The 22,459-nt window shown below is 50.7% G+C and overlaps 1 protein-coding gene across 1 annotated transcript in view; it reads right to left on the bottom strand.

Annotated features, from left to right (window-relative positions):
• WDFY4 (WDFY family member 4) overlaps positions 1 to 22,459 on the bottom strand; it is a 282,866-nt gene that overhangs the window by 13,762 nt on the left and 246,645 nt on the right. The window contains exons 51-57 of the mRNA XM_040624184.1: positions 21,445 to 21,554; positions 12,981 to 13,134; positions 10,725 to 10,816; positions 5,889 to 6,101; positions 3,134 to 3,281; positions 1,903 to 2,087; positions 772 to 930 (exon numbers count right to left, since the gene is read on the bottom strand). Of these exons, the coding sequence (XP_040480118.1) occupies positions 772 to 930; positions 1,903 to 2,087; positions 3,134 to 3,281; positions 5,889 to 6,101; positions 10,725 to 10,816; positions 12,981 to 13,134; positions 21,445 to 21,554 (1,061 nt within the window). The remainder of the gene's footprint in view (positions 1 to 771; positions 931 to 1,902; positions 2,088 to 3,133; positions 3,282 to 5,888; positions 6,102 to 10,724; positions 10,817 to 12,980; positions 13,135 to 21,444; positions 21,555 to 22,459) is intronic.

The raw sequence follows: 22,459 nt of genomic DNA on the forward strand, positions 1-22,459 counted from the left end.
TTCGTTATCTTGGGTCTATATGGCCAACTACAAAACAGATGTAAAAATAAGTGGCACTTTAGAGCTGAGGCTACCTAGTGGTACTCTCAGGCAAGTTCAAGGGTGCACAGGCAGGAAGCAGGGGTTTCGAGTTAGATCGACCTAGATTAAAAGGCAAACTCGCTTTTCCTGAGCTTCGGTCTCCTCCTGCGAACATGGGAGTGGCAGTGCCTGCTTTACAAGAGTGAAATGAATGTACAGAGTCTTAAGTAAGCTGTAAGGACACTCTGCTTGGTATCAGGGCAGCGGCGGTTCCTGCGGCAGGACCAGAATGAGTCCGCTGTCCCCTGCTTTCGCTCGACTCCTGCACAACCACTTCTGCTCTGAAACAGCCTCTCCATTTCTGCCTCTAGAGCGAGTCTCTTCCTCGCAACTGGTTTTTTCTCCAGTAAAGATGATAATCGTACCTATTTGACAGGGCTGTTGAGAAGGTAAGATGAGGCTGTCGGCATAAAAGTGTCCCCAGCACATGGTCGAAAACGTTCTTTAGCGCAAGGAAACTGGTTTCACTGGCTCTGCGGTGCAAGCGGCGTCTCCCACCGAGGCCCCCGCCCTGTGGGCTTGTCAAATCCACCGTGGCCCTGAAACCGTGGCCCTCTAATGGCAGCCGTGTGCTGCCCCAGTGCCTCACGTGTTCTCTGCTGCTGAGGGAGGCAGGGCGTTTGGCGCTTGGGAGACCGCGCTCGGGCCCCGCACCCGCCCCAGGCGCCGTCCCCACCTGAGGCTCCATACCTGCTTGAGGTGCAGGCTTCTTGGGCGGCCTTTGGCTATGCTGAGCTCCCACACACACACCACAGCGCTGTCCCCGGAGGTGATGATCATTGTGGGGGCTGGGCACACGGTACACAGACAGCGGCCCCAGGCAGCCAGGTTCTCGAACGTCATTAGAATCTAGAGGAGACAAGTGGGATGAGCACGGGTGCCCCGGCCAGCACAGGGCTGGGAGTCGGGACAGGGTGACAGAGGGACAGAGGCAGGTCTGGAGACTGCTGGCCTGCCTGTGTGCCATGGGAACTGGGGGACATGTCACTTGTTCGGGAGGCTGGCTCTGGTGACAAAATCCAGGCAGTGCAAGTCTGTCGCCAGGGAGCTCATACTCTAGGGAGAGGGGAGAGACAAGCGAGCAGGCAGTCATGGGGACTTTGTGAAAATCCCTCGGAAGCACAGTGAGCCCCAGGAGGCCAACGACAGCCTGAGGAAGTCAGAAACAGCTTTCAGGAGGGGCTGACATCTGGGACTGGTTTCCGGTTTCCTCATGAAGTGGTAGGGCAGGCTGGGTGTGGGGAGAGAGAACTTGGTGGGTGGGGAGTTCATGCCATGTGATCAGTGGTGGGAATTAGGGTGGGAGGGGAGTGGGGCTAAGCAAGGAGCCTGGGAGGCTGCCAGGGCCACAGCAAGAAGGGAGGTCACTGGAGGGCCGGAGTCAAGGGTGGAGGAAGGGTCAGCAGATGGTTGGCTTCTGGCACCGGCTGAATGCTCGGGGGCTGTCCTCTGACTCTCAGCCATGACCGGGGCCAGAGGAACCTGACTTCCCACCCAGGCTAAGTGAGAGTCTGAGTGGCCTCCATGCAGCCGAGTGACCAGCTGGTGGCAGAGACTGGACAGCGTGCACTGAGAACTTGTAAGCTCCGCTCCTTGGAACACGAGTTGGAGGCTTGGCCCACGAGGGCCCTGAGCCCAGCTGTACAAACACTCTCCCTCCCAGGCAGGGGGCACAGCCACGTGGGGGCAGTAGGGTGTGGGCAGCTGTACCTGCTTTGGGCTGGCCCATCTTCGAACCACCTCTGCCCCCACAGATGGTGGCCAAGGCCCTGCGCCTGCCCTGCACCCCAAAGCCCGGCCCTGCGCCCCATGCCCACCCACCTTGTCGGAGCCATAGTTCCCCAGGCAGCAGCTGAAGTCGTCAAAGCCCCAGCTGAAGGTCCTATTCCAGAGAGGAGGCAGCAGCACCTTGTTCTTCTCCACGGCCAGGATGGTCTTCTCGGTAGGAACGATGTGGCCAATGGCTCCTTTGGGGGATTCCGAGCCTAGAGAGAAAAGGTACATATCTGCCCCCCAGTTAGTACGGTGGAGCTTATACACCAAAGGACCACACCCCCTATCACTGGGCCCAGAGAAGAGCCATGGCAGGTGACCCAGACTTGGCAAAGCACAACCTGGGCAGGACCCGCTTGCTCGCCAAGGCCGTCACTCAAGGGCCTCACTCCAGGGACTGTGTTAGACCCTGGTCCCGATCTGGGTCCTCTGGCCCTAGGTTCCTCCCCTGCTTTCACACATACATGAAGCTCGCATGTGGCCATGCAGGTCTTCAGTGTCTCTAAGGGCTGACGTCATGGGAGGAGTGGCTGAGGCTGTCCAGGCAGATGGCACAAAGCCACAGGAGCCTTGGGGGGCTCTGCCCTTCCTGCCCCTCCCAGGCACCTTATCTAGCAGGGCTGGGTATGCCAAAGACACTGTTCTTGGATTTGAAAGGAAAAAAGGACACATCGCAAAACCCCAGTAAAGCGGACCTTATCCTCCTTATACAACTCCAGATGTTGCCCACGTAGTGGGATTTCCCCAAAGCTGCGCAGCCTGCAGGTGGCACAGACGCCAGACTTCCCACACGCCGTATGTCTAGGAAGCAGCAAGGCTGGAACTCCCACTGGGCCGTGCGCCCCGGGGCAGGGCAGGCCCACCTGGGGGCTCGGGAGCAACAGTGATGGTGGGAACCAAGGAGCGGAGGCTGCAACCCTCCCTCGGGAAATCTGGGACTTCCTCACTTGGCTTTCGAGGTGAGAAGGGGTGTCTGTGTGTGCAGGAAAGAGAGAGAAAGAGAGAGATGTGTGTGTGTGTGCACATATATATGAAAGAAAGACAGGAACGTGTGTCTTGGACAGACGGACAGGTGAGTCTGTCAGGATCTAACAGAGGTGGTTCTGGACACTTCCAGAGCAGAGGCCTCCCAGATTCCTTCTGTGACTTGAGACACAGCCACCTAAAGGCAAACCCCAAGACCCTGAAGGGTCTGTACTCCTGAACGTCCAAAGGAATGACAGTCGCTGAAGGGGCAACTCTGGGACAGGGCGCCAAACAAAGCAGACCAGGTAGTCACCTTTGACTGTGACCTGGGAGGGCCTCAGCGCCTGCAGGTTGTAGAAGAAGGGCTGTGGGTGGCTGGGCAGGCTTCCAGGCAGGATGGCATCCTTTCCAGGTGAAGGCTTGCCCGCAGCGCTCCTGGTTGGGTGGGGTTTCGTAAAAAGCTGGAGAGACAGGGGACAGACGCAGACCATACAAGTCATTAGGGACAGATGGCCAGAGGCGGCAGCGGCGTCCCCATGCAAGTCACCGTGGCACCTCTGCTCTGAGTGCTGCCGGAGCCGGGTTTGCTCCTCACTGAGATGAGCATACACAGAACTATCTGGTTCAACCCTGGGACGCTGCAGATGAGGGGCTTGGGGCTCAGAGAGGGGCAGCTACTTTCCCCAGCTCACAGCACAGAACCAGCAGAAATAGCTCTCCTCGCTGCCTCGTCTCCACGCTGCCTGGGAACAGGATGACCTCGCCGAGGAGCCCTGGTCCCTGGCAGAGCTGCCTCTCATATCATGGGGTCAGAAAGACCCTCTTTCCTCTCTGGGTCACATGCCTCTCTTCGTTCGCTGGAGCTGCTTCCCATAGTTTTCCCTTTCCCTTCCGGACGCTCTGCAGGCACGTCCATCTGGGCATCCACACAGAATTCTTTAATAGCATCCGTCCAAACATGCTGAGGAGCACAGGCAAACCCCATTAGTGGCCTTTTTTATTTTCGTTTTTCTTAGATCTCTGCTGTCAAACTGTCCCTAATGCCAGACGTTTTGCACAACCGGGCAACACATGAAGTACAAGGCCACGCTGCTGGCAGAATCTCGGTACAAGGCCACGCTGCTGGCAGAATCTCGGTACAAGGCCACGCTGCTGGCAGAATCTCGGTACAAGGCCACGCTGCTGGCAGAATCTCGGTACAAGGCCACGCTGCTGGCAGAATCTCGGTACAAGGCCACGCTGCTGGCAGAATTGCGCGGCTGCCACAGAGGGCAGCTGAGGCCAGCTCCAGCTCTCCACCCTCCCCTCCCCAACGAGGCTGTGTTTTCCAGCCATTGGGCCCATGCTCCTCGATGGAAACATCCACTGGGTGCCACAATGCAGGGGTGAGAGCCGGCCCCAGCCGGGCACGGGGGCAGAGGCGAGGCTCCGCAGGCAGCCGGAGGGTGGGGGGAAGGGGGTTCTCACAGCAGCCTAGGCTCCGAGACAGCCCTCAGTCAGATACTGGTCTACCTACTAAAGCCGGGTGGGTGAGCAAGACAAACAGAAATCGGAGCGGTGACTTTTAATGAGCATTCAATAAAGAACGTCCCTCCTTGCACAGAATGACTAAAGCACCATAGGCTAGAGAGGCCTGTCACAGCCTCAGCACGCACAGCCCCTCGATGGCGAGTGCACGGGCCTGGAGTACTTGAATCCTGCCTCTAGTTGGGACCACTGGAAGAACTCTGATTCTGATGCTTACTTAGAAATATTTTCGTAAGTGCTCAAATGCTACATCGTTATATAAACTCAGAATCTAAAATTGTGCGCACTCTGTGAGCACACTGATGTGAAAGTATTTTTTGCTTGTGGACAAGGACTATATCAACCAGGACACAATTGGATGGGGGTGGCTACTATTCTGATTTAATTGCTTTATCGGGATTATTTCATTTCTTAAAGAAATGAAACCATTAGGCAACCCAAGCTTCTTTCCTGAAATTCTCTCCTTCCTACAAAGCGTTCCCTGGCCAAACCCACATTTTGGATACACTGGGCATTCTCCAACTCACCCTTAGACACTTCTCACACTGCCCTCCCCTGGGAGCTGAGCAAACCTGGAGCATGTCATGCAAGACCAGGTTGAAAAGATGGTGCTAGTTTTGCACTCTAAGATGAGCTCATCTAAGCCTCGTGGTTACGTGCGGGGAAGGCTGCTGCCCAAGATGGCCCTGGAATTGGCTAGGCTTATGCACTCATTTCCCAGCATGGCTCCTGACTGCCCAGGCTGAGACCTCAGCCCATGGGGCCATGCTAGTAGCCCAGGTGGCTGTCCCTAAGAATAAAACCTCTCCACGATGAACTGAAGTGTGAGGGTCAACAAGGCTGGGATGAGTGAAATAAGCACTCCTCATGCACACCAGTCCCCAGGATGTCACCGTGAACACATAGCTTCACATCACTACACGACTATCCTGTTCCTGGATGGAGCCAGTGGAGCAAAAGGCCCACATGAGATTCCAGCAGCTTCACCAGGGCCCCGGGGCAGAACGTAGATACTCTCCCACTGCTGGTGATACGGTGTAGGCTTTGGGGCCAGATGGGACTAGAGCTCTACCTCTGGCATCTGTTAAAGTGCAATTGTAGGCAAGTTACGTATTTAGCCTCTCTGAGCCTCAGCTTCCTGACCTGTAAAAGAATAATCCTTACACCCAGAGCTTATGAGAGGATTCAATGAGGGAATCTAACTAGTAACTAACATTCGCAGAGTGCCCATCATATTTCAGGCACTTTTGAGCACTTAATGTCTCCATTCGTTGGCTCGTCACAGCAACTCTGCGGCATAGACGCACATATATCACAGGGGAATGCAGTCCTCATCATTATCACTACTGACGTCATCATCATTATCAACATCAGACGGTAGCAGAGGGGTAAGCCCTGATGTTGGGGGGTGTAGGAAGACCATTTCCCCTCCCCAGGCCTCTCTTGTTCCTATCCAGGAGAAAACACCCTCACTTTCACTCCCAAGCTCACAGTGCACACACTCTTTGGAGAAAGCAAGACCAAGAACATGGATGCCGCACCTGTTTGGGCACCTGTCCAAAGTTGCTGACAAACCCCAGGATGGTGCTCCTGATCAAGGGGTCCCCGATGCTGCTGAGGTCCATTTTGTCACCGTAGAAGTAGGGGTGGAAGGTGTTAGCGGCTTCCACCGCAGCTGACCCCTGCTGCTTGTACCCAAAAATGAGGTCTATCCAGTGGTGGAGGTTGGCACTGACAAAGTCGCTTTCCAGAGCCTAGAACCAAAATCCAAAGAGCATGAAAAATGAAGGCCTCCCTTGGACTTGTGAGCCCTCTGCACAGATCACGGCAGGGGTGGGGGACACATGCCTCAGGATGCTGGCTCTGCACAGGAAAGATGGGACATCTCACCGAGCTTCATGAGCACTCAGTGGGAAGACACGTGGGCCACCCCATGACCATCCAATTCCTGCCTCCAGCTAGTGGGAAGACAGATCTGACTGCTCTCATAACTCTAGCTCATTCACTCCATATTATAACCACGAGGTTCAGAATATCTATGTCTTGCCGTGGTATCTAAAGAGAAGGCTGAAAATAAAGTCTCAGGGTCCTGTTGAGATCAATATAAGAAAAAGGGAGAGCTGATTCTGACCAGAGATGTCAAGAGGTTGAGACTAAGTGTAGCAGTTAGGAGAACAGGCTCTGGGGCAGGCTGGACCCCAGCACTGCCGTGGACGTTCCTTAATAGCTCTGCTCCTCAGTTCCTTCACCTTCTTCATCTATGAAATGTACCTTCTTTGTGGACTTATGTGAGGGTTGGTTTGTGTCCGTGCCTGGCGCACCGTGAGCTCCAGGTAACGTCTGCTACAATGATTACACTGCATATCTACTAGGTGCCAGGCACCAGCTTGGGGTTCATGTGTATTGTCTCTTCCCATCCTTACCACTTCTGTTTCCTTATTATCATTCACTTGTATTTCTTCACGTGGACTTGAGTTACTGTCTTTTATTTTAGCATGAAGAACTCCCTTTAGTGTTTCTTATAGGGTGGGTCTGCTAATGATAAGTTCTTTTAGCTTTATATGTCTGGGAATGTCTTAATTTCTTCATTGTTGAAGAATAGTTTTGCTGGCTATAAAATTCTTGGCTGATAGTCTTTCAGCACTTTGGATATTTCATACCTCTGCCTTCTTACCTCTATGGTTTCTTTTTTTTTTTTTTTAAGATTATATTGATTTGAGAGAGAGACCGAGCATGAGCAAGAGAGCACAAGAGTGGGTGGAGGGGCAGAGGGAGAGGGAGAAGCAGACTCCCCACTGAACAGGGAGCCTGATGCAGGGCTCGATCCCAGGACCCTGGGATCGTGACCTGAGCCAAAGGCAGATGCCCGACCAACTGAGCCACCCCAGCACCCCACCTCTATGGCTTCTAATGATATATTAACTGTTAATCTTATTTAAGATAACTTTTAAGTGATGAGTTGCTTTTGTTGCTTTCAAGACTCTTCCTTTGACTTTCCTTTTTGACAACTTATGATGTGTCTAAGTATAGATCTCTTTAGAATTTGCTGAGTGTCCTGGATGTATAAATTAATGTTTGGCATCAAAATTGGGATATTTTTGAACATTATTTTTTCAGATATTCTTTCTATCCCTTTCTCTCCTCTCTTTCTGGTACTTGCCATTTGTGTATGTTGGTATGGTTGGTGGTGTTCCACAGGTGCTTAGGTTCTTTTCATCTTTCTTCACTCATTTCTTCCTGTTTCCCAGACTGGATAACCTCAATTGACCTATCTTCCAAGTTTGTTAATTCTTTCTTCTGCCTGCTATTGATCCCTTCTGGTGAATTTTCCATCTCAGTTACTGTACTTATCGGCTCCACAATTTCTATCTCCTTATTTCTATTTTCTCATTGTCATACTCTCCTTTAGGTCTTTAAACATTGTTTAATTAATAATTTGAATATATTTACAAAAGCCGATTTAGAGTCTTTGTCTAGTAAGTCCAAAGTTTAGGCTTCCTCAGAGATATTTCTATTGACTGCTTTTTTGCTCTGTATGAACCAAACTTTCTTTTTCTTTACATGTCTCATAATTTTTGTGGAAAACTGGACATTTTATATAATATGGGTGTCAACTCCGGAAAACAGATTTTCCCCTCTCCCGAGGGTTTGTTGTTGTTGTCTTGTTTGTTATTGTTCTTTGTTTGTTTAGTGACTTTTCTGAACTAGTTCTATAAAGTCTGTCGTTTTTGTTGTATGTGGCCACTAAAACCTCTGTTCTATTAGCTCAATGGTCATCTTACGATTGGATGAAGATTTCTTTAAATGCCTAGAACCAGCTAGTATGCCAGTCTTTGGCCAGGGAGGGGCTTTGTGTCCATGTTAGGGCATAGCTTTAGTGTTCAGCCAGGCAGAAGCCTCCTGGTAAAAACTCTGCCTTTGCCTCATATCCTGCTTGCACAGAGCCTCAATTTCAGCCAGAAGGGAAGCGTAGGTAGGACCTTAGGAGCATGGACACAGCCTTGGGCATGAAAGCAGCCCTACAGATGTGTGTGTCCTTCTAGATTTCAGGGATATTTTGAAGTTGTTTCAAGGCCTCCTAATAAATATCTCATTCCCTGGTTTTTCCATTTAAGTTTTTGGTTAGTCTCCTGTTTGCCCAATTATATCCACTGCCTCTGGCAGCCACAGTGGTGAACAATTGTCTCTGGTTTATTTTTTCACAAATGTCTCCAAAGAAAAGGCTTTTGTACTATGCAGGCTTTGAGATCAAATAAAGACAGCCTCGCTGGTGGGGACTTTCAGGGAACCACTAACAGGTCAAATAATGACAGTTTGCTGGGTATGGGGCTTTGAAGGAGATCCAACCCCAATCTTCCCCCTCCAATGACTGCTAGGCTGTTGGTTTCCACTGTTATTGTGGGCTGTTGGTTTTCAAAGCTGCTATGGAGCTGAAGAGGAGAAATAAGAATAGTGTAAGTTAAAACACTACAAAGCTTGCTGTCCTTACAAAGATTCAGCCATTTTTCTCAAAGGAATACTCCCCTGGTTTTTCCAAGCCTCTGGTTAATTTCCAGAGTTCTGAAAAGTTTTTATGACAATCTCTGCCATTATTCTTATTGCTTTTTTGGAGTAGAGGATTTTCAGAGATTCCTACTCTGATATTTTCACTGACATTGATCATTAACATCCCAATCCACTCCAACCTAATCTTTAATCCACCAAAAGAGGTCTCCCCACTGTTGTCACCACCCAGTTCCCCTGGGTCACACCTCTAACCTTTATCTGATGGCACTGAATTTCTCTCCTTTGTAGCATGTTGTGCAGTTGTAATTTCCTTGTTATTTGTGTGGTTATTTAATCAAGCTCCCTCCCCACTAGACTACTGACATTTGTAGTCAGGCCTATAGAGTGAATTTGCTCACTCAGCCCAGGCCAAGAACTTTTCTGAGAACACCTTGGCAGAGGGCTGCTGCCACCTGAAGGTTAAGTTCATCTCTGGTCCAACTACTCAAGACCAGTGGGTTGTGGGAGAGATGCTTACCATTATGACATTTCCAGAGGCAAGGATAGACCAGGGAAGAATTTTCTCCTTGCCAAGGGAGAAGGACAGAAGAAAGAGTACAGCTTTGTTTTTACTAGTTGGGCCCACCCCAGATTTTTTCTTTTTAGGTATAATTTACATAAAAGAAAGTTCACCCTTTTTAAAGGTATAGTTCCATGTATTCTGACAAATGCACGCAATCATGTAACCACCACCATAACCGAGATATAGGACATTTACATCAACTCAAAATGTTCTCTTGTACTCCTTTCCCAACATCCCCTACTCCAGACCTTAGTAACTACTGATCTGCCTTCTGTCCCCACAGTTTTACCTTTTCCAGAATGTCACATAAATAGAATCCCATAGTATGTAGCTTTGGGTTTTGGCTTCTTTTGCTTAGGATAACGCTTTTGAGATTAATTCATGTTGCCCCATGTATCAGCAATCTGTTTCTTTTTATTGCTGAGTAGTATTCCATTGTGTGGATGTATCATTTGTTTATTCATTACCAGTTGCTGGACATTTGGGTTATTTTCAGTTTTTGATTAATATGAGTAAAATTAATTCCCATATTTATGTGAATGCTTTTCCGTGGACCTGTCTTTATTTCTCTTGGGTCAATATACACAAGTAGAACTGCTGGGTGATAAGGCAAATGCATCTTCAACTTTATAAGAAACTTCTAAGTTTTTTTCCAAAGTGGCTGTACCATTTTATTTTCCTACCAACATTGTGTAATGACTTCTGATTGCTCCCTATCTTGCTTACTCTTGGTTTTGTCAATATTTAAAATTTAAGCCACTCTTGTAAGTATGTAATGTCATCTCCTGTGGTTTTAATATATGTTTCCTGATGACTGATGATGTTGCACGTGTTTTTGTGGTTTATCCTAATGCATATATTTGATTCAGGATATGTGTCCCGACCTCTCTGGTTAATAAACCAAGTCTTCCCCAGGCCTAGCCAATCCTTTGGCCAGTAGGAGCCTCCTGGGGCCCTCAGCCCCTCTCTGAGCTATACTGAACAGTATGGCCCAGGGCATGGCCCTGCCTATGGGGCCAGTTAAAGACACTGCCTTGACCCAGGGCATCCAAAAAGAGCCTGAATTTTCTTCCCCCAGTGATTCCCACAACAAACTGGCACAAGGGTAAAGTCTAATGGAACTCTTAAAAGAGCCCAGAACACAAGCTTTTTCCTGTTAACCCGGAGCATGGAACCTAGCACTTTCTCTGGGCTTTCTAGACATAAAATCTTCAGAGGCACTTGTCGCTAGCCCTCTGCTTGCCCAGAAAGCCTCCATGGAGATTGAGAAGATACTGCGGTCTTCAGGCCATGACCCTGGTCAACTCACCTGTCTGTGCAAGCTGATGAATTTCCGAGGGTCCCCATCAGCCCAGGGAGGGAGTTGCACGTCCCCCAGTGCTGTCCCATCCTGCATGCAGCCTGAGTCGGGTGAGAAAGAGCAGGGCTTTGGGTAAGTGGGAGTCCACACCAGGCTCGGAACCAGGGGGATACACACTGTGCTGTCTAGGACTTCTGATTCCAGGCAGATCAGGCAAGTGTCCTCCGCAGGCCTCACTACTTCCTGCTTCTTCTGTCGGGTGTGTCCCCCCCACTCCTCTGCTTGGAATACTCCTACTTGGTCTCTAAGCCTTGACCCTCCACGAAGCCCTCCTTGCTTCCCAGGTGGGTTCGTGCTTGATTCACAAGTCCTATCAAATGACAGCAGTGTGGTCATTGTCATCCTCCCTCTTATTCTATGCCTTTTCATCTGGGTGCTTTCTTTTTTTTTTTTTTAAGATTTTATTTATTTATTTGACAGAGATAGAGACAGCCAGCGAGAGAGGGAACACAAGCAGGGGGAGTGGGAGAGGAAGAAGCAGGCTCCTAGCAGAGAAGCCTGATGTGGGGCTCGATCCCAGAACACTGGGATCACGTCCTGAGCCGAAGGCAGACGCTTAACGACAGCGCCACCCAGACGCCCCTCATCTGGGAGCTTTCTATCCAGGGCTAGAGCAGTGAGGAGATAATCACACTAACAGTAAAGTCTATCGTATTTTGAGCACCTAACTCTATGCCAGGGCACAGGTGCTTGGCACATATCGTCTTATTGAATCTTCATTTAACTCTATAATTTATGCATTTTCTCTCCATTGTTAAAGTAAGGACAGCAAGGTTTTTAGAGGCAGCTTCCCCAGACATTAGAAAGAGTCTGGATCCAAGCCCAAGTCTCTCTCCTACCCATTAGCCGCACAACCTTGGACGTATTGCTTCATCTCTTTGGGATTCACTTTTTCTACCTGTTACCAACCTCCCCCCCTGCCCCCCGAGGGCTGGTAGAAGGATTAAAAGAGAAATATGCATAATGTGCTTAGAAAAACTCCAGGCATATGATGGTTGCCTAATAAACATCAGTTATGGTCTTGCTTAAACCCTCCAGAGCCTTCGTGATGCAACTAGAATAAAACCTTCCCCTCCTCTCTCTGGCCTACGGGTCTGTGCCTGATGGGGCTCTTCTTACCAGCCAGTCTCAGCTCACCTGTCACCAACTCAGGTAATCGTTCCCAGAGACCAGAATAACACAGGGCCCTCTGAGTCATTCTTGAACCATTTTCCTACCTTCTTTCCTCATAACAATTCTCAGCATCAGGCAGCTTTTCACTTACATAAACATGTTTATATTTTCTCTCCCTTTCCTCCATCCCCGTACAGAATGTAAACACCTTCAAGACAGTCAATTCCAGGAGGCCCAACTAAATCCCCAAGGTCTAAAAAAGTTCCTGCATGCCCCTGTGTGCTTTTTGGAGGAAGAAGGAGGGCCCCCAGGAAGGGGAGCTCTGGGGCACAGGTGTGTGCTGGTGATAGTTCATGAGTGTCCTCCACAGGGTGAGTGATCCCATCCCCCTTCCTCTGGGGGGAGACTGGCCCACACCCTGCCTCGGGCTCTGACCACAACAGCCCCTTCCACAAGTCACCCTGACATTTGTCGTGGAGGCTCCCAAGGTCCACACACAGCCCCCAGGGGACCGGCTCACGGGGGCTTCCTGGAATTGTTGTTCCTCTTCTAAACCAGTGAGAAGGCATAGTTCATCCTGGGGTGGGGCCTGGAGCACAGGAAAGAGGAGGAGCCACCAGCATCCCCACACAGCCACCCTTAGACGCCATCCAGCAAGCAGTCTCTCCCAGGACACCCAGCTTCTCTGGGTCCAACTCGCCAAGTCCAGGTTAACCTATTTGTGGGCTGTGGAGGAACATGAGGCCCCAGAGGGGTGGGTGTTTGCCCCAGGTCCCGAAGCAGGGCAGTGCCAGACCCGGTTATTAGCAGCCTGAGGCCTGGGGACCCTCACAGGATGGGTCATGGGTGGGACCATGGCTCAGAGCCATCCTGGCAGCCCGGGGCCTAAGGTCCTTCCTTGGCTCCCACCTCGTCATTGAGTGCCGCCATCGAGGGGAGCCCTCACAACAGCCATGCTGGTTTGGCGAAGGGCCTGTTCATTCAGTTGCCCAGCAAAGTTACTGATAATGCTAGTCACTACCTGAGCTTCAGGGTGGAGGGGGCGGTGATCCCTGCCCAGCCCACCCCGGCCACACCACGGCCTCCACGCACCGAACTCCACGGCATTGCAGTTGATGAGGAACTCGGGCAGGTAGAAAAACTCCGGAGTCAGCTCCCTGACGTCACTCATGTTCTCCCTGGAGGCCGACTCCCACGCGTTCTTCACACTGTGGAACATTCTGTCTGCCACATCAAAGCTTCCGCCCTGTGAGGAAAAGGAGCCGATGTGATCACCTGTGTGTGGTAAGATGTCCAGCCACCGCCTGTGTGGGCTTCTTCTCGTCCATGGCCACTGAGGCATGGGTTCCACCATCCAGTCACTCCCACACACGTTCGTTCACCACTCCATGCATGCGTGACACGGTTTCTTCGTGCCTCTGTTCACTTGATCATTCTCTGGACCCTTGCACGGAGGCTTCCCCAGAGGATACATGATGCACTATTTATTCTCCATTTCAGAAATTCTGGCTCAGATCAGAGACAGGAAGCACACAGTTATTCATCTGACCATTCCCCACATTTGCTAAGGGCCAGCTCTGAATCAGGCACAGACAGGATACAACGAACCCGCTACAGGACAGAGAGCAGGTCAGCCATGCCGTGTGGGATCAGGGCAAGTTTCCTGAAGAACCGGACCCCTGGTGAGTTTGCAAGCCTGGTGACAGAGAAGACGGCAGTGTTCTGAGCAGAGGCAAGGCCAAGGCCAAGAACAGAAGCAGAAGAAAATAGGCTAGGTCAGGGCCCTGCTGACATCTGACAAGCGAGAACAGGTCTGAGGTTGAAGAGCTGGAGGTACACCAACCTCCCAGACAGGAAGCTGGTCCATGAAGGTGTATACACACTCTCCACGGGCGGCCCTGGTTCCAAGGCCCATTTCCACAGGTGGCCTGAGGCATCCCAAGCTGGGCAGCTAGGATTGGCCCAGGTAAGTCTTAAAGCAAACTCTTTCCTTGGATTCTCTGCTTCTCTCATCTGAATCATCAAATCTCTTTAGTTGCTGTTATCCTTATTTATTAGGGGGCCTCGAGGGCTGGGTGGAGGAAGAAAGGTCTGGTTGGAGGAATGAGGATGCTGGGGGCAGAGGGACTTCGGGAAAGAGGTGTTTGGGTCTACTTAAGTTTAGGGGCACCCCAAAAACACCTGCCTGGGCTTGGATATTTCACTTGTCCCCATCAAGGCTGGGCCTTTGTTCAGTGAGAACTTGTCGTCCTTCTGCCAACTTCTGCAGAGTTCCTGTAGCCTGAAACAAATGGGTAGTGTCCTCCTCTGCTCCTGTCAGCTCCCTTCACATCTCAGGGGCTGAGGTTTCCCGTCAGCATTTGCCCAAGGAAACTTTGGGGCAGCTGCAGGAGTGGATGAAGGGTAAAGAAGGGCCACAGGCTCCTCTTGGCAAGTCTGCCCCATGTTAGGCACTTGATACGGAGCCGTGGGCTCTTAATCCTCACAGCAGCTATGTCAGGAAGGAACTGTACTTCCATTTTGCACATGAGAAAACGGAACCTCCTCAAAGTATACTGGTTTTCCCAAAGCTATCAAAGCAATGAAGGCAGAACCGGGTCAAACCCATGGGTGCCCCACCGAAGGGCATGCATTCTTTGCCCTTGTGCCAGCTTATTGGGACAATCCCTGGGCCTGGGGCCAACGTGATCTCCTACGTGGGGGGCAAGGGGTGTCAGCTCTTTCTGAGAAGGGACAATCTGCCACATGCCTGAGGAGGCCATGTTGGACATCTTGGTGGACCGGTCAGCTTTCCGAGTCAGACTTGAGCATCCAGGGAGGCCCGTGGGTCGTTCTCTGCACATGGACAGGGACACCAAGAAAGCCAGTTGCCCCTGGAGTTGCAACAGAACACGCTACCTGGCTACCTGGGCGGCTTAAAGATGTGGCTTTTCTCCAAGGTCACTTTGCTCTTGGGTTGAAATTAGGGGACGATGCCCACCATCAGATTCAAATTGAAATGGAAACAAAATAGGGGGAGAGTGTTTTTAAATAAATCTGCACCTAACAAGTGGCTCATTGAAACATATTAAGAACTTTGCATATTTAATCTGCGGCCCGAGCCTCACATCTGCAAGAGATTGATGCCTTCTCGTCCTCCCGGATTCCTTTTGCAGCTTTTATGAGTGCTGATGGTAATCTCCTGAGAAACAATATGATTTGGTAATAAAAAGATTACCTGTATTAAATAAAAATAATATATACATAGGAAATATTGTTAGTGCTACAAATCTGGTTAAAGATATTACCACAAAGAAAAATGTTATTTTTTTCACAGCTGTCTAATGCATTTTAGCAAAAGTAATATCTTTAAAACTTAAGCCTGTATTATTTATAAAGGAAGCAATAACTGATTTTCCTATTTCCTATATTAATAAATGTATTTGCATACATTTGTTTCAAAATTAATGGGTTTTCTCACTCTGCAATACAAAAGAAAGGCCAAATTCCCTAGAAGAAAAAGCGGAGCTACTTTGTTGCTTGTACTGTAAGTCTGTGGGTGGACACAGACTCTGCGGGCCGCCAGCAGTGCGGCTCAGCCAGGACTCGATCTCAGGAAAGGAAGGCAGGAGAAAAGGAGGAGAAGACGAGGAAAGGGAGGGAGAGAAGGAGCGAAGCAGGGAGGCACAGTGAAGGTCTGCAGAGCGCCACCATAAGGAAAGTGCAAAACAAAATAAAATAAAACCACAATGAAATTAAGTCTAGAGGCTGGATGGAAACCAGACGATCACAGAGAATTACGGAGCCAGGATTTGCTCCTAAATCTATTCCGTAGATATTCTCGAGTGTCAAGAACAATGAATCCTACGTGTAGCCAACATGCTGAAAAAAACAATAGTAAGATTATTATGATCAAGGAAGGAACAACCTCTCGTTGGCAGAAAACTTTTCCCATGTGACGTTAAAAAGCTAGAAGACAAGGCAGCCAAGGCTGGAGGTTTCCGAGGCAAGATGTACAGGCTTTGGATTTTATGTCCAACTGATATCACTCCTTCATGGAGAAGCCAGAAAGATATTCTGAATATTTAACGGCTCAGAAACAATATAACCCTAGGTATCCTCCCTCAGTTAAAATACTTTCAAGAGGTGCAAAATTCTGCGAAGAGATGAATCAAAATTAAAAGCAAAATAATGGGGAGATAAATGGCCCATAAGGACTTCCGTTGGACACTGACAGGAGTTCAAATCCAAAGAAAGCCCATGATTGTGGTACGTCTATTAAAACTAGAAACGATCTTGAAAGGAGTGTTCTGTATTAAAGGCACTACTCCCATGTGTAAGACCATAAGGTCCACACGCACCTGTATCCCTGGGTAAGCATTTCAAGAGCCACATTCTTTAAACCCCTCTCCAGTACGGGCAGGGAAACTATGTGGAAAAAACCCATTCAATTCTTGACCAACACCCACAGGGAGTACAGCAACTACATGTGCTCAAGGACACGTAAACACAGAGACTCATGCACTATGTGCTAGAAAGTCTATTCTTCCTTTCCTGCGGGACCGACCCAAGTCAATCCACTGCCACATCTGAGTAATGGGATTGGTTTACTGAGCAGGCTGACAACCCATTCTCCTGGCAGAAGGTCTTTCTGGTAATTTACAAGTATCCCATGTAACCAATTCGCTTATAGGGCCCTGTGTGCACATCAGTTGATCTAAGCTGCTGTCCTCTGTCTGTCAAACAGGCAGTGTGTTGCGAGAGGAGAAGGTGCCCCAGCTAGGCATCCAGGCGGACTTGCACGGGAGTTTCCTCACTCCTGGCAGTGTGAACACCAGGGGGTTTCTTCAAGTCTTAGTGTCTCCCACACTCTCCTCTGCAACCTGGGTGATTGCTGTGGGTGTGAAGACATGTGTGTGCACATGAGTGTGAGTGTGCATGTGTGAGGTTCCTCCGGCAGTACCAGGCGTACAGGAAGAGGTGCCCCAAGAGCCCCGCCCCGACACCCCTTTCCTTCTCAGACTGGGAACTGAGGAGCCATCCGGGGCTTGGGCTCCAACCTCGGTGTGCACGGGGAAGGTAACAGCAGCTCCGGAGAAGAAAAGGAAAAAGATTTTAAAAGTTACTGGAAGCAGAAGGTGGGGTCTGCGGGGAAGTGAGGAGGGGTGGGGGGTCCTGGGACAGGGGCCGGAAGAAAAGAGCAGGCAGGGCATCAGGGTCATTTTGAGACACCACCACCACCAAAGAAACAAAGGGGCCAGCGGGTGCGGTTGGGAGAGAGCCGGGCTCGGCCCTCTGCAGGCTTCTTCAGGAAAATGTCAGGCTCTAACCTCGCACTCAGTAAGCGGAGCTGTCGGTCCGACAGAGAATTGGGGAAGCCTGTGTTCCAGCTGGGCTGCCTTGTCAGTCTTGCTCTCCATGGAGGGTGGGCTGACCCCGGAGTAGCCATTAGCTTTCTTTCCTGGAGGATGTGGCCCTTTACTCAACAGACAAAATCCACAAAGGTTTTTGAAAAACCTGCGGCCTATTCCTATGGGGAGGAGGGTAGACACACAGGGAGCACTTAGAAACCAGCCCAAGGGCTCCCCTGCTGTGCTCACCTCATCTCTACCACCTACCGAGACAGGGCTTATTCTATAGGAGGAGGAAGGGAGGCTGAGTTATTCAATACTACCAATTAGAAAGTTCTAGAGCCAGGACTTTGTCCCAGGTCTGCCTGTCTCTATTACATGAGCCTGTTCTAGTGCTCCTCGTTGAGTCAGTATAACGCTAACTGTGCCTTTGTTTTGGACACAACTCCACCCAGACCTGTGGTGTGGCACCCCCAGAGCTCCCAGGCAGACCTCCCGGGCGGTTCACAGTTCTCTCTACAGTTAGCATCTGTCTTACACGAAAACCAGCCATCTCGCCTCAGGTGGTTGAGAAAACCCTTCCCCACTGCTGGTAACAGCTGCCGTCACACGGGCTGCGACTTAATTAACACAGCACTTTATTTCAGCTTCTTATTAAATGTAACAGCAGCCACGGCAGCACTGCCACTGTGCCCTCGCTGGGGCGCTGCTGCCTCGCTCTGCCCTGCCCAGGCAAGTCTCCTCGCGGGCCTGACGGCCACTGGTGCTCCTGCCAGCGTGGGAGCAGGGGCCCAGGCTGCGGCCCCGGCAGCGGTGTGGCCTCCGGGGGGCTCTTGGGCACCAGCTCCAGGCAGGGAGACACGGAGAGTGGTGGTACCCCAGGAGCCAAGCCCCCAGCTCAGGCAGACAGTGGTCTCACACCTCCAAGTGTGGGGACAACAGCACACAACCGGCTTGCCTCTCATCCCATGACTTGTGCGTGTCCCTGCTCGGCTCGCATTGCGCCTATGCCGTATCTTCTGGACTGTGACAGTCTATCATTGTAATGCCAGGTTTGAGGCAGAAGATCAAACACAGCAACCACAGAGGAACACGGTGATTCCAAGAGCAGCAAAAGTCAGTAGGATGCAAACATGAAGGGAAGAGAGCACCCTTTCCACCCCGGGATCAGAACATGTGGCATGGCAATTCTAGGCCGCGGGTGAGAGCCCCTCCTTCCGTCCACATCCCGCTTGAGGTGGGGGGGGGGGTAGGCCACAGTGCCCAAGGAATGCCTGTCTGTCTCTCGACAGTGCACCGGACCACACAGGGTGCAACGCATAAATGCACGCCTTCCCCCCGCCGAGCCGTCAAATGAGCAAGGCGCTCTGGCTTGTTCACAAGAATAGGCAAGAGGCAGAGCTTACTTCATGCAGAATGGGGAAGCATGCTGTTTGTCATGCTGACTCCTGCGTGCACACCCGGCTCTGGAAACACTGGACATTCTCAGTTCCCTGCTTTCCAGTTAAATAAAATAAGAAGCGCTCACGCCTGGATTCTGCATCTTCTCCACCTTTCTTACTCTTCCCTACCCCATGGTCCATGCTGGGGAATGGAAGTCTAGTCCACGGAGAATATGGTGAGGCTCCTTTCCTTGTCACCACACAGGGGTGAAGCAAAGGTCTCTTAAGAAGAAATGAGCGTGCCCCCTAGGAAGCAGGGTGGGACAGAAGAAAAAGCCTAACTTCAGGAAGATGCCAGAACATTCCTAAGGAGCTCTGTGAAGGCCCCAGGAGAGCCTCCCAAAGGAGAGCCAGGTGCATTTTCCCCCAGATGTAGCCTTTAACCCATTCCCTTGGGAGCTAAAATTCATCTTTTATTCTAAGGAAAAAGCAGAAGATGGTGGGTTTTCTTTATGGTGCACTAGAAGAGTCAGTAAAAAGCAGCACATATGGACAGCCCAGATGATTTCAACTCAGATGGGCCAACATGCCACAGATAGGTCTGAACCAGGAAAAACCGTGGATCACATCGGACTTCAACATGGGAGTCAAAGGGCTGGAGCTAATGTGACTACATGTGTGTCTCCCAAAAGCAGATAAAATTGGTTCTGACCATCTTGCACTGGTTTAGACCGTCTCAAACCAGTTTAGTGTGGTCATCCACGGATCAAACTAGCTAAAAAGAAAGCTCAAGCTTGTCATGACTAACTTCAGAGTGGCCTTAACCCAGTATCTTTGGGGGTCTGCAGCACACCTGTTTCATCTGGCTCATGCCATCCTGGAATGCTTCTCTGCAGTCCAGACTGTCTTGAATTAGCTGAGCCCAGAGCGGACCAGCTCGAACAAGTTCGGGCTTGCTCAGATGTGATCTGGCTGATTGCAGGGAGAAGAAGGGAAGTAACAATGATTGATCATTTACGCGGTGTCAAGCCCTGAGCTAGGGGCTTTACCCGCATTTCCTCCTTTCATCTCAACAGCTCAGGGGGCGGCGCATAATTAACCCTCATTTCCAGAGGCAAAATCACTTGCAGAAGATTTTGTATCCGTGGAGCAGCATATAAATCTCACAGCTGATGCTGTTTCGCGTTCACTCTGCCTCCTGTCCGTCCATGAGAGAGGACCCTTAGTCACAGGTAGAGATGGGGCTTAGAGCATTAGACTGGAGGGACAAAAGAAAGCTTTTAAAGCATCGAACCGCCTGGAGGGAACGCTGCAGCGGAATGCATCACCCTCCTCATCGACAGAGATCATCGCTTCTTGTGGGTTAATGAGCAACATCTGGATGGGATTCCTGGCTCGGGCTGTAGCTCTGGGACCGTTTGTTCTCCAAACCAAACTTACTTAAAATGCTTGTTGCCTGAGAAAGGCTCAGGGGAAGCACACTTATTATTTTTGAGTGAATTTCCAGGGAGAGGAGGTTATACAATGTCTAGACAATCCATGCCTTTAAGGAGAGAGAACACTGTGCCAAGACACGGAAGACAGGAGGGATTCTGTTCCTAATTGGAGAAATCACCTTGACCTTGCCTACCCGTTCCCACCTAGGGCTCAGGAGTCGGATTTAGTGCTGACATGGCCTTTGGTCTCTCAGGGGCAAGGTCATCTGACCACAGAGAGTGGCCTCTTGGTGAGGTCAGACCAAAACCCACAATTCCTGGAACACTCGCACTTTCTCTTTGATGAACTTCGCTATCAGAGTGAGTCTGTGCATATTCGTGGCCTGTTGCCCCCCGTGGCTCATGCCTTCCTCTCCGTAGGACACTTGTGAGGCCTGGAGCAGGTCAGGCCCTACACTTGGGCTGTGTGCTGCATTCACTTTGGAGCTGACTGAGCCAGCTGGCTGCAGCTGGGCTACCCAGTGGCTCTCCCCAGTCCAAAGCTGTGCCCCTGGGACAACCTGGTAAGCAGGATCCCAGGGATAAGGTGAGAAAGAAAAGAGAAAACGTCTCGGCTGCCTGCAGAGGACTCTATCCCCGCAACCCTACGAGCTTTGGACAACACCACCCACTCAGAGCCAGACTTGCTCACTTCACGCTGTGTAGGGCTGAGGTAGAACAGAAGGGGGCCCAGCTATATTTGAATTTCAGATAAACAACAAATAATTTTTTTAGTATAAAAAATTCACTGGTTATCTGAAATTCAAACGTACCTGGACATCCTGTTTTTATTTGTGAAATCTGGCAACGCTAAGCGGGCATGATGAATGGTCTCTTGGTTTATGCGTGGGTAAGCTGGTTAGTTTCTCTCTCTGGTTCAGCTATTCATTATTCAAATACTTTGTCCTTTTAAGCCTTTCAACTTGTACTTAGCATGGCTGTCTGCATTCTGAAGTCACAAATGGTACTCTTTTCACTTTTCCTTCTTTGTATTTATTTTTCTAATTTCCTACCACCTACTTACAAGGAAATCTTCACGCTTTCTGCTTTTCCTTTTCCACTAAAACCGACTTATATTAAGTATTTTTTTCTCCGTATCTTTCATTCCTTATCTTTAGAGTCTTTTTGCAACACTATTGGGCAGACACGCAGGTCACCACAGGTTACTGGTGACGAACAGCCTTCCTCAGCTGGACCGCCCAGAATCCTGGAGCCAGCATCAAGTGAGAATCACCGGCTGGAAATTGGATTTCTAGCAGGGAGATCTCTGCTTCATCCAAGCCCAGCCCTTAGTCTGTGAGATACAGTTGTGTGTGTGTGTGTGTGTGTGTGTGTGTGTGTGTATGCGTGTGTGTGGAGGGGAGCTCACCTGCAGAGAGCAGAAGGCCTGGGTATAGGGTGGCATCCGGACCAGGTAGGAGGCGACAATGATGGCCGAGGAGTAGTGAGTACAGTAGTGGCACTGGACGGTCATGTCTCCTGCAAGAAAGGACATGTCTGGGGTAGATTTCCCACCTGTGCTGGGGCAGACTGTAGACACACAGGCTCCACGGTGCTCGAGCATGAGCAGCGAGCACAAGCCCTGCTCGAGAGAGCGCCTGCAGGCCAACGAGCCTTGGTTTTGCTCACAGACGCCATTATGATTTGGCCAGTAGCCACGGTGGTCAAAAGCACATTCAAGACCGTCAGCTGCACTCCCACGTCCTCAGTGTTCTACTGCCAAGAACGTGGGCAGAGCCAGGCTCTGGGAAGGCTGTGCTCAGGATTCACGGGGAGACAATGCTTTGGTCTTCTGAGCAAAGGGGTACGTAGAAAGCCCCAGTGTGCCTACAGTCCCACCAGCGCAGCTGACAAAGGCCTGAACCAGCTCCCTGCAGTGACTGCTCCGCCATCTTGACTCCAGCTCCATGCCCAGCCTGAAGCCCTCCCTTGTGCCATGCAGGAGCTCTCTAAAGTCAGTTGATTGGGAGGACGGTGGAGGGATGTGTATGAGGTCCCAAGCCCAATGGGCATCTCCAATGCACACCCAGGGTGAGATGCGAGAGGACGGTGAGATCCCATGCTCCCCCGGCCTGCCTCTGTGGAAAGAACTCAGCCATGCCTGGCAGCCAGAGGAACACCACCTGGGTGGGGGACCCAAGAGGGGTCCTAACGATCGAACTTCAGGGTCAGGAGGAAATAGCTGGGCAGGAGGGCCTGCCCAACCGTCCACATCCTCCCATCTTCCCTGAGCAAGTCCGGGTGCCAGCCCCACGCAGTGCAGGGGTCCCAGGTGTGCCTCTACGGCACTGTGCGGGATGCAGCAGGAGCCTCCCTGTCCTGCTGAGAACCTGCTCACTAAAAGCAATGTCTCTGGGCCAAGTAAGCCTTTCCAAAGCACAACC

The sequence above is a fragment of the Ursus maritimus genome, unplaced genomic scaffold (assembly GCF_017311325.1).
Source record: "Ursus maritimus isolate PB19 unplaced genomic scaffold, ASM1731132v1 scaffold_7, whole genome shotgun sequence".
Taxonomy (NCBI): domain Eukaryota; kingdom Metazoa; phylum Chordata; class Mammalia; order Carnivora; family Ursidae; genus Ursus; species Ursus maritimus.